Consider the following 13,554-nt stretch of genomic DNA (forward strand, 5'->3'; position numbering starts at 1 on the left):
TCTGCCTCTGCCACTTTCCCTCCCTCTTGTCAGCAGTTTCAGCATGTAAAAGAAACAGAGGAGAGAAAGGGCAGAGGCAGCTTTTCATCTTCCCTGGCGCTTGCGGCTCCTGCTGGCCCTGCAGAGGGTGACGACACTTCCTGGCAGCAGGTGGCTCCCTCCTTTCCATCTGTAACCTGCCTCCCAGGCCTCTGCGCTGGGGCTGGAAGGCTTTAGCCTCCCCTGGGCAGGTGCAGTGCTGCTTCCAGGCACCAGCAGGTGCAGCTCTTCCCAGGCTGGGCTGGGCCTGGCTGATGCCATTCCTGGCTAGCCCCGCTGGCCTGCTGAGGGCTCCAGAAAGCAGAACCCCAGCAGAGGGGGGGCGGTGGGCATCTGCAGGTCACCATGGCAGTTGTGATGACCTATTGGGCCACTGGACCATTCAAACACACCCTAATTCTGTGATGCTCCAAAGGTATAGTGAAAGTTCAGAATTGGGCTCGTGTGTGTGTGTGTGTGTGTGTGTGTGTGTGTGTGTGTGTGTGTGTGTGTTCATCTGAAAAGCCAATAGCAAAGTTGAGGCCTCCAGGCTAGCAAGATGTGCTCTCCCATGGACACTAGAGTTCTAGCCGCCCATGTTCTTCATCAGACTAAGGTGATGTGGCCTAGCACACACATAGTCCCTTTTCAGTGTTCTGTCTCCTGCTAGCCCTACTCACTGAGGTCTGGCTGGCAGTTCACCCCTCCTTCCTCTCAGTAACCTGGCACTGCCCACAGAGGTGACCTTGAACAGGTTATTTCCAAGTTTTTGAGCCCAGGCCTGGACACAGTCAAGAGATGGCGAGCCCAGATCTACAGACAAGACCCCCTGCAGCACATCTTGCACCACAGCATAGGGATTCAAGGACCTGTCCAGGCCTAGAGGCCATGGGCTTGGCCTTTGGGGGTCCTGGAGGCCTTTAAGGCCAAGGATTCCAGACTTAGAAGTTTTTCTGGGGTCCATGGTGTTCCCGTACCTCCTTGAGCAGTCACCCTCAGATGAGCAGCATCCTCTGAGGTCCTGCTTCAGCCCATCCCACGCCCTCGAGAAATGGCACAAACTCCAATAAGTTTCATAGTTTTATTAACAAAATCATATATAGATATATGTCTGTCTTTGAGGTAAGATGGTATGGGCAGACAGCCTGGCTGGATATTCAAGGCTTGGTGAAAATAGGGGATAGCCACACTCTCTTGAGCTCTCCAGGGTCTCCCTAGTCCCCAGGGCCGACCTACACCCTATGCCAGCCAAATGAATATGGGTCATGGCTTATGTGCAAAAGTAAACCTTTTGGGGGCTGGCAGGGGCACAGGGAGGAGGATCTGTCAGAACATCGGTGGAACTGGTCTCAGAACACCAATAGACCAGGCAGATGGAGGAACTGTAACAAGGCCTACTCAGACTGCAGACACAAGCAGCTACCAGCACAAGGTAGTTGGAGCTGGGGCTTGGCTGAGGTTTCAGCTGGGCGATCACCAGGCAGATCAGGGAGGTGCCTGGAACAGCCTAGGAGCCAAGGCCTGGGGTCTCCTGGGACTGGGCTTGACCTGGCAGGCAGGAAAGATCAGGCTGGGCAGGGGCACAAGCCTTATGGCTCCTACAAGGGTCTGGTGGAGGTGGGGGCCAAAGGCCACGCAGCGAGCTGGGCTCTGTGCCAAGAGGGCCAAGGGTACAGACCCTGCTCAAGCTGCAGTAGCTAGTGGCAGGCGGCTAGTGAGCGGCCAGCGGGGCGGGTATCATGGCAGACCCGTGGTTTCACGCTGGCTTGTCTTCCCCTTCAGCTCTTGGGCTGAGCTGGGGTGCTGCCCCCCTGCCGGGCACCTCCTTTCTGTCATCTTGTTTTCTCTGCCTTGAAAGTGTCTTGGAACCTCTGTGTCGGCAGCTTCAGGAGAGGAGGGGATGGCGCTGGCGCTGGTGCTGGTGCTGTGGTGGTGCCTGTCCCAGACATGGCAGCAGAGACTTCTCAGCAGCCTTGAGACCTGAAGGACACAGGAAGCAGAAAGACGGTGAGAGAACTGCTTGCCACTAGATCCAGGTTACCCTGCTCCTGGCTGGCACCCCTGGGGCCTGTCAGGACTTCCCGGATAACCCAGAAATCTGGAGAGTGTCTGGGATCTGGGGCTTGGTCGGGAAAGAAGGCAAGACTCTCTTACCTGGTGTCATTCTCCTGGCTCCGGAGGCTCCAGCCGCTGCTTCGCTGCCTTGGCTGGGTGTGAGGACTCAGCCCCTCGGGGACCCTCCGCCTGCCATGGCTGAGTCATGGAGCTGAGCTCTGCTCTTCTTCACTGGTATGAATCACTGCTAGGGTGAGAAATCACAGGGTCCCCGGTGAGCTGGCTTAGCAAATTCCCCCCCAGAACCGCCCCCTCCTCAGCCCCCTCCTTGGACCGTGAAGTACCAGTGCCCACTACAGTGACACCCACCCTGATGCCACTTCACTCCACCCTTGCAGCTGATTTGCTAGGGAAGCCTTGAAGGGCTCCTGGAAAGTGGGTTTGGTTCTGTCCCTCCCCTCCCCCAACTCTAAGATACACGGGGCAGGGCTCACCTGGGGGCCAGGAGGTGCCAGGATGTCAGGTCTGCTGCTTCAGCTGCATTTGTGGCTTCAGCTCACCCCTGGGAGGGGAGCTATGCTGCCCAAGACTGGCCGGTTGCTCCAGGAGGCAGCTAGGGTGCCAGCTGGATCTGCTGTGTCTGCAGGAGTGGGCTGCATCCCCGGAAGTTGAGGTTCCCTCAGCATCTCTGCTTTAGTGTCTGCCCTGGGGTGATGCCCCCTGGGTTTTGGTGCCTACATTTTGTTGCCTTACAGACACTTGGTTTCTTGATTAGCCAAAGGGCCCTGGACACTGGAGCAGAATGAGGAAGCCAGAGGTGTTCTGTGATGGTCTGAGAGTATAGAGGGTGAGACCAATGGGGCTGGGGCCAGAACCAGGGCAGACAGATGAGGGGTAGGTGGCAGGTGGGAGCCCTATGGGAGAGTGGCTTCTTGATGTTCAGTTCATGTAGCAAGGTTGTGTGGCAGTTGTGAGTCAGGCCAGGCTAGTGGGTGAGTAGATGTCTGGCTGAACAGGGCATCCCTTTGGGAGTCAGCCCTAGTTCAAGCCCTAATCAGCAAAAGCCACAGGCTGGTGTGGCAGGTGGGCTGGGGACCCTGGGCTGGCCCCTCTATTCAGGCTGGGTCCTGTCACTGGCTACTGACTCGCTGGTAAGAGCAGGTGTGAGTGCCTCAGTCTCATCCTCTGTGGGTAGTGGGGTGCCAGAAGGCTCAGCTGCCTGCTCCAGGCCGTCCTGCACTTCCATACCCCTCTGGATGAGCTGCTCCAGGGTCTTGGGGAGTGGGTGGCGCAGAAAGCGCTTGAGTTTGGGCTGCAGGGTGCCCACCACATACTGAATGATCTCCTCCTCCTCAGCGTCCACATACAGTGTCTGGTATAGGTCCCGCTTGCGCCAGAGGAACTGGTCGAGTGGTTCACCCTGCTTCTGCGGCAGTTCCAGTTCCCGCTGAATGGCTTCACGGGAGAGTGTACCCTCACTGTACTGCAGAAACTCCTTCTTGAACTCCACCCAGTTCTTCACCGAGCCCTGCTTGAACTCCCACCACTTCTTGGCTGGCCCATTCATGTGGTTCTGGATCTGGGAGAGCCAATATTCTTCAGAGCCACCCACCTGCCGCAGGTACTCTTCCAGGTGACTGAGGAACTCCCGTGGGTCCTCGAAGATCTGTGTATCCACACCAGGGCTTGGTTGCCCATCCTCACCTGGCCCCCAAGACTGGTATTGCTGAGCCTCAACTGACTCCTGTTCAGGCAGTTCTCCTGCGGCAGGTGGTGGGGTGATGGCATAGGGGCTAACGGTATAGTCATAGCCATCAGCTTCCTGGCAGTAGGGCTCTGGACCCCCAACACCTACAGAGACAGTGTGGCGGGCCGGCTCGCTGCCCACTGGGTACTTGCCACCCATGGACTCCAGGCGGTCAGCCCACCTCTCCAGACGGTAGAAGACCTCCCTCCACACGTGCATCTCACGCTTGACCCAGCGCTCCAGGTTGGCTATGGTCTCCTGGCAGCGGCAAAGACAGGCCTTGATGGACTTCTTCCAGCGCTGTGAGTCGCCAGTGGGCACGTAGCCGTCCAAGTTGTTCTCCAGCTTGCCCACCGACCTATGCAACCCTTTCAGCTCTCGCTCCACCTGCTTGGACACTTCGGTCAACAGATGCCGGTGGGTCCTCCGTACGTGTTCCAGCATCTCAGCTCGGCACTTACCAATCTGCAGGATCACATTGGGTTTGGCGGCCGGCCCACCCCGCGGGGCAGGGTAGGCGTGGAGGCCGCCGGTGGTCATATGGTCCAGCTCCATCTGGTCCTCGGGTGCTGCGGCTCCGGACAGGCTAAGAACTCCTCTGAGGCAGAAGCCGTTAGGGAGCAGAGCCGGCGGCTGCAGCGGCAGTGGCAGTGGCAGGTGCGCGGTGCCGGAGGAGCTTAGCGAGTGTGGCAGGCTCGTCGCCTCTGAAGCTGGAGAGACCCAGAGACTGCGGCTGTGGGAGAACTCGCCAGAGCTCTGCACTGAAGCCGCCACCGGCGGCTATTTATGCTGCGCGGGGTCCGTGGGCGGCAGCTCGTGGAGCCCTGGCTCCCATTGGCGGCGCCCAGGCTCCGCGCCAGAGCCCGCCCGCGCCCTCTCCTGCCGCAGGCCCCGCCTCCCGCGCCTACTCGCTCCCCTCCCGTGGGTGCCCTCAAGGATCCGCCCCTTCACAGCCCCGAGTGACTAATGTGCTCTGCTGCGCGCCTCCCACCGGGAGGGATTTTGGGGACCAGAGACACTCTCCTCTAGACCTGGGCAGCGAGGATGAGGCTAAGGCAGGTTATTACCTACTGTTTGCCCTCAAGGCCTCATGATCTCTTTTCTTAGGGAGCAGCTGAACGCTACCCCTCTGGATCTTTGATGCGCCCATCCTGGCCCTTGCCTAGCCTGACCACACAGTATGCAATCTCAGAAGTGCCTGGTAGGATCTCTCACTCCAAACCCTTCTATCCTCAGCTGCCTTTGGTTAGCGGACACAGAAACACACAGACACACATAGACACACACGCACACACAGACAGACAGACAGACAGACAGACAGACACACACACACACACACACACACACACACACACACACACCTACTTCCTGCCCAATCTTGCCCCAAGAGTCCTAAGTCCAAGTCCTAGCCTGGTCCAACTCTCTTAGGGAACTCCACTCAGGCAATGCTTTTTCGGGACCCCCTTCATAGGTTTGTGGACACTGAGTGGCCCTGTCTGTGTGTCAGTGGCTAAACAGGGCTGCAGTGCCCTGAAACAGATGTATCACTTGAACCTGTACAGACACTGGGGTAAGGCATAGCGGTATCAGGATGTGCAGGCAACATTGCTGAGCCCTGAAGTCTTAGGTCACAGCCACGACTGGACCAGAAGCTTCTCAAGACTTCTAAGAGGTTAGTCCGGAGGAAGGAAGGAGGGAGAAGGAGGAAGGAGGGGCAGGAGCCTGCGGAGGAAAGCAAGATGCCATATAAGGAATGGGGCTCCGGAAGCTGAGATTCCCTCTAGAGGGAGGCCCCTTCCGATTCCCTGGCAACAGCCAACAGCGCTGTGGTGCAGTGGGGGAGGGCATCCTTCTTGACTTACACCAAGCCAGAAACACGGGTCTAGGTCTCCCATTCTCTGATGTTACTTGGGGACATATCACTGCCCACAGCAGAAGCCTACAGGGGCCCACAGACACATGGTGCCTGCAAGAGCCCCCCCCCATCTCTGTCAGTTCCCCCTCTCTCACACTCATACACACACACTGAACACTCATACCACCCAGCACTTAGCCCACTCACACCCGTCCATGTAGACTCATGCCCCCCACTCATGGCCCTCTCTGTAGATTCATGCCCCCCACTCAGGGCCTTCCACACACACCAGTGGCCCCCACTTGTAATCCACATGTACTCACATCTCAGCTTCTCCCACCCCACTTTTGCTCACACACCTACAGAACTCTCCTAACCCCGTATCCCTCAGAACCCCCTCCTCTGTTTACAAGAAGCCTTGGGGAGCCCTGCCTCTCTTAGAGCCAACCTGTCCCCCCACCCCACCCCCCCACACCTCCAGGGCTTCCATCCCCGAGAGGAATGTCTTTCTGGGGAAAAAAAAAAAAAAAACCTCCCCTAAAATGGCTCTCCTGGCATTTCTAATTAGAGGTGAGTAGGCGGACACAGAAGGCAGGCGGAGGGGCATCACTGCAGGGAGGGGAAACAAGCAGAGAAATTGCTAGAATAGGGACTAGCTAGAGTTTTCCTATGGAGGAATCCTGGGAGCTGGGAACTGCAGGCCTGAGTCTGGAGGGAGCTGAAGGTTAACCAAGGTCCTACGCCATGGGGTCGGGTTGACGAGGCAGCTGGACCCTGGTCTGTCTGCACACATGCCAGTAGTAGCCCTTCAGTGTCCAGAGTCAGTCTCTCTGTACCCACATGGAAGCTGGTGGACAGCTCCCTAGAGTGGGGAAACTGGGATTGAGCAGGCTGGAGTGGGCAAGGGTGACAACCAGCTGCACTGTAGCCAGTTACCAGTCCCCCCACCCCTTGTCTATAGGGGGATTGGGCACAAATGGAGAAGTTTCCGAGGCTGAGGTGATCTGACCCTCTGGCCACGGTATTTCCTATCTCCATGGAGGGCAGTCCATCCAGTTCGCTGTCCCTGAGTCACTACTCTGAGCCCCACTGGGGTGACAGGTCACAGGGAGCCCCGCTTTCTCCTCCAGGGTCTTCAGAAGCCACGAACACAGGAGCCCAGTGACAGGTGACAGGCACAGGCAATAGCCACAGCTCCTCTGGGAACATTTAATCACTGCCCAATTATCGCCCCAGAAGTCCTCAGCAACTCCCTTCTCGCCCCCACACTGCAGCCTGGGGCTACATTCTGCTTCTGGAAAAGAGGCCAGGCTGGCTGGCTCCCTGCCTTCAGAGAGGGGGATTTCTAACCCACACTCTTCCAGTACCCGCCCCACTAATCCTGCCTGTGAGAGGGGTAGATAGTGCCACCTTCAGCCCCCTGGAAGGTTGAAGAAGGATTGGAGCTGGGGGATGGGGGCAGTGAGGTGGGGAGGGGAGGCTGGGCCTGTTCAGGGAAAGAACATGGGGGCGGGGGGAGGGAACCATGGCAAAATTACCTGACAGATTCTAGATGAATTCTGAGGAAAAGCGGAAGTCCTCAGCGATGGGGCAGGCCTGGGTGAATCTTTAGCGCGCTAAGATCCAGATGACCTTGGTTCCACAGCCCTGTCAGTCCTGGCCCTTTGTTCCCAGGACTCCAGATACCCTGGGCTCTGGCCTCTTAGCATTTACATTGCGATGCTGTCATGCTAAGCTGCCTTTTTTTCAGGATGAGGCCTCCTCCTGATATATCAGTCAGAGAGCTCTGGGACCAGTGAGTGTCCCATAGCCTCCTGTACTGCCCCTACATCTGGAACCTCTAGCACTGTCCCCCTGATCCTCTTTCACAACCAGAGACTTCTGGTGAGTACAGAATTCCTGACAGGAATCACACGTGTTGGGGTCCCCACCACCTAGGCTCCCAGAGGCATGGGGGCTTTAGAGTCCCTTAAGTCTCCTCCTCGTGCCTCATAAGATATCTTCGAAGTCCCTTCATGGCCTCTGTGGGGCACAGCTGTCCTTGGCTAGATGGTCTTCCCAGCAGATGTTTTCTCTAAGGCTGAACGAACAGTCAACATCTGGGAGTAGTGAGGGTAAGGGTAAGTAAGTTCCTCCAAGGACAGAGCTCGCAGCCATCCCTGTACCTGCACACAAAGGCGCACACAAGCCTGTGTCCGAACCCATGAACAGACAGACACACACAAGTACCTTGATCATCCACCCCCTGTGATATGGGTTAAGGGACCCCATTCCTTATAGAGCCAGAATCCAGGGCAGCAGAGGTGGACGCAGCAGGGACCTGGTTGGGCTTCCTGCTCTCATCTGCCCACAGACCCGCCATCTGTGTGGGCGCAGGAGAAGGGGTATAGTCTTCTGTCCCTTGACTGGCTGAGCAGTGTGACCTCCTGCCCAGCCCCTGGCCCAGGTGCTTTCCTCAAATCTCTAGACAGCCGCCTGCTACCCCGCTTTGCACAGGTTTCTTTGGCTGCCTGGTCCTAGCGCCTGACTGATGCCCAGGTACCCTGTCCAACTCCAGGTCTACACTATGGGTTGAAACCAGGGCTCCAGAGCGGTCCTTTTGACAGGGATCTGAGGGAGAGAAAGGGAATAGCCTTTCCACATTCCTTTCTAATCATCTGGCTTCACCTTTTCTCAGTGGCAGTGGGGGGAGAGGTGGGCAAGGCTCCACCAAAGTGAAGGTGGCTGGAGTCCTTTCTTGTTGTCAGCATGTGACAGGAAAGGAAGGGAGGAGGGACCCAACTCCAGTCCTCAAGACTAGACTTGGTTCGGTGAACTTCAGAAAGCCACTGCCTACTGATGCTTAAGGCCTAGCACCCTCAGGCTGAGCTGACATAAGGATGAGCCGCCAGCAGGAGGGAGGACACCTGGCCCTCCCACCAGCCTTCTGCTGGCTGAATGACTTCCGGTCACCCCCACTGCCAGTCTCTGGACACAGTAGGGCTGGCGATGACGGTCTCAGGAGCTGAGAGCTGAGACTGGAGTCCCTAACTTCCCCCGACCCTGGAAGGGCACGAGGATGCACAGTGAGTGGTGTTGGGGCTGAGACTGAAAGAGAACATCAAGGGGAGGGGAGGGACTGAGGGAGATCCTGGGAAAGCTGGGAAAGATGGAGACTCTAAGACAGGGCTGCAGTTTCATTTCTCACAAGGGTAATCTCATTTGGCTTCCATAGCGGCCCTGGAAGGTGGGGGGACCTGCCTCAGACCCACTGCTCTAGCCAGTTACAGAGACAGGCTAGGACATGGAGGTGGGACTGGAGCCAAGGTGTGGCACCATGAGAGACTGGGTTGTTCTCCCCAGGGCCCAGAGCTCCCCTCCCTTTCCAGCAGTCTTCCTTCCCGAGCCACAGGAACATGTTCTCTCTGTGCCACCCCCCCTCCTTCCTTCCTTCCTTCCTCTTCCGTCTGGCAGGCTGTGTGCTACATCCTTGTCCCTGGAACAAGGCAAGGCAGCATGTTCGTTCAGGGCCCCCACACACCAGACCCTCCTCCCTCATCTCTCCTCCCTCCTCCTTGCCTCCTGCCTCAGCTCCTCCAGTCCAGCCTCCAAGGAAGCCTGGTATTTTTCCATGGAATCTGCGTAGTCTTGATGATCTCTGTGCCCCCAGGCATTTCCCACTGCCCACCTGACCGCGGACAAGGACACAGGTTTGTGGGAGTCTGTCCTCAAGAGACCTGCGTTCCTCCCTGCTCCCAGCCATGATTCATAAGGGAGGCGAAGGGCCAGAGAGGGCCAGAAACCTAGCTAAGCCACACAATGATAGAGGCTAGGAATTGGGCTAGAGGTCAGACGGAGGCCTCCAGGCTCCTAGAGTCCTCATATAAGACACTCCCTTGTATTATGGGAACACGACTAGGTCTCTCTAAGCCCCCACCCCTTCCCTGGCCTCAGTTTCCCCACCTGATGGCCCTCGGTTGTGCTTCTAGCTTGGTTACTGTCTTCTGCAACTTGTCAGCGCCAGTGGGTGGCCTCGCTTAGAGCCTCCGAACTTGGCAAAGAGCACCCAGCACTTCCTGGGGATGCTTCTTGCAGAAAACAGGCCAGCCCCTGTAATTGTCATTGCTCAAGCTAGAATAGTCTAGAAGGAGAAGCCATGCAGGCATTGTGGGTACAGAGTTCAGCACTCATACGCTAGGGGGCCAGTGTAAGTGTAGAATCAAGAGACAGGGGCTAGACCTGAGGAAGCCCATTTTTGAGTCCATGTCAGATAGCCTATCTGCGCCTAGCCTAAGCCCCCAGAGAGCTGTGGACAGGAACTTTTGCATCTCCCTGAGACGTGTGTGACTTCATGCCACTCATTCAGCACCTTGGTCTCAACTACACAACAAGCAGACTGTAGTAAGAGGCCACTAGGGTTCCTCCTCTTCTTCCTCTTCCTCCCCTCTCCTCCTTGTCTTCTTTCTTTCTTTCTTTCTTTCTTTCTTTCTTTCTTTCTTTCTTTCTTTCTTTCTTTCTTTCTTTCTTTCTTTCTTTCTTTCTTTCTTTCTTTCTTTTTCTTTCTTTTCTCCTCCTCCTCCTCCTCCTCCTCCTCCTCTTCCTCTTCCTCCTCCTCCCTCCCTCCCTCCCCTTCCCCTCCTCCCCCTTCTTCTTCTTTGTGAAGGCCGAGGAAGCCCTGAGTGGACCTGTGACTACGAGGCTCCTTCTGACCAACTGCCCACCCTCCTGTTCAGTTGACAAATGCCAACTCCACATTAAAGTGAGAAAGTCTTGACCCCCTATAGCTGTCCATATTCTGTGTCTCTAGGAAGGGTCTTCAGGCACAGCATGCCTTAGTCTATCCTGTGTGCATCCACACAGAGTCCCTGAGATGAGTGGCCAATCTTGGTGTCTGCACGGGCCTGGAAATGTGTTTTGTGTGCAACCATATATGTCACAGTCGTAGCCCCTTTTAGCTTTTCCTTGTGTACCTGCTTCCAGCCAGAACTGGGTATACTCCTCCATATATGCAGGAGCCAACAGCCAGACATAAGGAAGGACTGCCAAATGTGTGGGGTGCTACTCCGGGCCAAGGTCAGCAACATGGCCATGTGGGTTCTGTCCCTGGGGGTGGGGGGAGACACAGAACATGGATAGTAGCAGAGACCAGGTATCAAGGTGAGTCAGGTCTCCCTCATTCTAGCCAAGACACCAGCCTTGAGCCAGGGCCAGTGTGGCCAGTACCTCCTCAGTCTGGGGAGGACATGGTGGGTAGAGAGGGTAGAAAAGAATCAGAATATGGGGAGATGATTTGGTGGCTGGTGTTCTTGATGTGTGAGCTGTCCCTGCTATGGAGAGATGGCCCCAGGAACTTGGGCTACCAAAGGGACAGGAATGAAGACTATCAGGGTTCCCTGTATCCAGGTAGCCAGTGCTGAGCTGGGAGAAGGGGCAGAGTTATGAACCAGGAATGAGCAGGAGCCATGCTGGGCTGAGGTGGGAGGCTGGCAGCCACCCCTCATCTCTGCTCCACTGGGGCCCTAGCCAGTCTGAGTGCCCACCTACCAACTCCCTGTGCGCCCACTGGGCTGGATCATACAGGAGCAGTGCTCCATCAGGGGTGGGGCGGGGTGGGGGGCTACTGCCAGCTGGCCGATGAAGACGCCCCCAGAGCTGAGAGTTCAGATGCCCATGCCAGTTAGAGGGTGGTGTTCAAGGCTGCCACCCCCACCCTGGCGGCTGTGTTTTCCTGCTGTTCTCTGCAATTCCATTTAAATACTTCCCAGAGCCAGCCCAGCAGCAGCCGCTGCCGCTTGCTTGCTTCCGGCACCATAAAAGGAGAAAGACTGAGAATAGCGGAGCCATGACGCAGCAAGGAGCTTCCCCACGCAGGAAGGCTCTGTGCGCTGAGCCTGCCACCACCCAGGGCCCACCCTACCCTGCACCTGCTCTGCCCCTGCCCTGAAGGAGAGGTGGGGACCAGAGTCCCTGGCAGAGAAGCTGGAGGCTGGTGACATGGCCCCTGCCATTGGTGGCTTTGTGACTCTTAAACCAGGCCTGCACAAAGACCTTGTATCAGGTTTTTGTTTACTTCTACCCTGGAGTTCTGGGTCCCAGGAAAAAGCAGATGGTCCCGGCCCTGGGCAGTAGGTAGCTCCTCAGTCCTGTAAATAAATCCCTAGGGACAGTGTCCAGGCTGAAGGGTTCGAGCTCCGGGCTGGGCGTGCACCAGGTAAGGATGCTCGGAGTTCATGTGCCTGACATTTCTCATTTTGTTGCAAAGGGGAGTGGGGTACCAATGGGGATGGAGCACAGCACCCTGAAAGAGTTCAGATGGACACAGAGGACCAGGAAGGGCTTCCTAGAGGTGGAGCCTGTGGGTAGAAAGCAAAGAAGGGCACAGGTTGAGCAGGGGAGGCCAATGCTGTGTCCCCTCCACTCTTTTGGCTCCCTAGTGGCCTTCAAGTGTGGTTACCCTCCTCTGGCCTGGCGACTCCTCCGTTTTCTTTCTGGGCGGGGAGGGTGTTGGATCTGGACCTCTATCCTTCTCCGATGTCTCCTCCTACCCAAGGCAGCTCATCTGAATTCTCAAGCCTTTGCCCTGGGCTTTGGAACCGACAGCCAGCTCCCAGTGAGGGTGACCTGTGGAGCTGCGGACACCTGGATATCCAGGTTTTCCCCCCGCTTCCTGGTGTCCCTGGACCCACTGGAAAGGTTGTGCATGGGTTCAGGGTCTGCCCCAAACTGCCCAGTTGAGCAACACCCCACCATATCTAGCCCTTTCTCTGTCCAAGGGCAGGGGAGGAGCCCAGGTTGGATGGACTTTGTAAGAAAAAAAGGGAGCAGACACTGCAGGGGTCAGATGACCAAATTCTCAGCTGTGACCTCCTTCCTGTGTGACCGTCACAGCTGTTACCACATCCTCACTATTATCACCCCCACCATTGCCACATCTCCAAGCATCACCCCATCGTCCCGTGACCACGGGCAGGACCCCACTTTACCTCCCCCTTTCGACCCCTACACCAACATCCCCAGTTTCACCCCCACCCTGATCTCCATACTGCCAACTCCAGCAGTGTCACCACTGTCACCCCTACCATGGCTCCACTGTCAATATCAGTGTTGCCAATGCCACCATCCACACACACACCTTTCCACCCCCTGCCACCTTTGTAATCATGACCTTTAGTTCCAGAAGGCTTCCCTGCTGTCAGCATAGAGACAGACAGGGTCAGTCAGGTCCTATCTGTGCTCTTGGTTGTATCCTTAGGGAGATTTTATTCCAACTCCCTGGCTGGTGAGGAAGATGGAATCCCAATCCAGATCTTTGGTTCCTGGAACATGACAGCTTTGGGCTGTCTGTCAAGAAGGGTGCATCTCCTCCCTCCAAACACAGGGAGGGCATCACTGGAGTGCGAGATCCCAGATGAGCTTGGCTAGACCAGTGGTCAAAAAGGAACCCTGTCCCCATCTCTGGAAGATTTCACTTGGCTTAAATTAGACAAAGTCCTAGTCCATCCCCAGAGCTGGGCTGAGAACTGCTAGTAGTTTCAAAAGGCTTACAAACGTACCCTTAAAGGATCATGACTAATGGGTCTTTTAAAATGGACCCATTGTGGTTGATGAACTGGGAAGACACTCCAGCCACTAAAGAAGACATCGCTGGCTCTTGCTAAGACACCTGAGTGCGGAGCCTGATGAGTTTTGGGGCTTTTGCTCAAGTACCATTCTGTGTCCTACCATCTGGCTTCAATCCTCACCTGTGAGGTGGCACAGTGACAACCGCAAGCCCGCACAACTGTGGGAGCTGGTCACCATGGCAGTGGGTACTGAGGAGGGAAAGGAGATTGGACATCTCCTCCTCCTCCTCCTCTTCCTCCTCCTCCTCCTCCTCTTCTTCTTCCTCCTCCTCCTCCTC

General features: G+C 56.4%; 1 protein-coding gene across 2 annotated transcripts; it reads right to left on the bottom strand.

The window, feature by feature from the left end:
• Nucleotides 1-1,105: 1,105 nt before the first annotated feature.
• Arc (activity regulated cytoskeleton associated protein) lies at nucleotides 1,106-4,572 on the bottom strand. Of its 2 annotated transcripts, none has more exons than XM_029548162.1 (3): nucleotides 2,568-4,572; nucleotides 2,173-2,317; nucleotides 1,106-1,998 (listed from the first exon to the last, which is right to left on the bottom strand). In XM_029548162.1, exon 1 carries the CDS (start codon nucleotides 4,373-4,375, stop codon nucleotides 3,185-3,187), a length of 1,191 nt encoding a protein of 396 aa, XP_029404022.1. In that variant the 5' UTR covers nucleotides 4,376-4,572; the 3' UTR covers nucleotides 1,106-1,998; nucleotides 2,173-2,317; nucleotides 2,568-3,184. The 2 variants fall into 2 exon arrangements, with proteins under 2 accessions (XP_029404022.1, XP_021073083.1); XM_021217424.2 differs by having other exon boundaries at nucleotides 1,107-1,998; nucleotides 2,173-2,320.
• Nucleotides 4,573-13,554: the final 8,982 nt, after the last annotated feature.

This window comes from Mus pahari, chromosome 17 (genome assembly GCF_900095145.1).
Source record: "Mus pahari chromosome 17, PAHARI_EIJ_v1.1, whole genome shotgun sequence".
NCBI classification, from domain to species: Eukaryota; Metazoa; Chordata; class Mammalia; order Rodentia; family Muridae; genus Mus; species Mus pahari.

What these genes read in the sequence shown, in the direction of transcription:
- Arc (XM_029548162.1), bottom strand. Translation starts at nt 4,375, where the DNA reads ATGGAGCTGGACCATATGACCACCGGCGGCCTCCACGCCTACCCTGCC.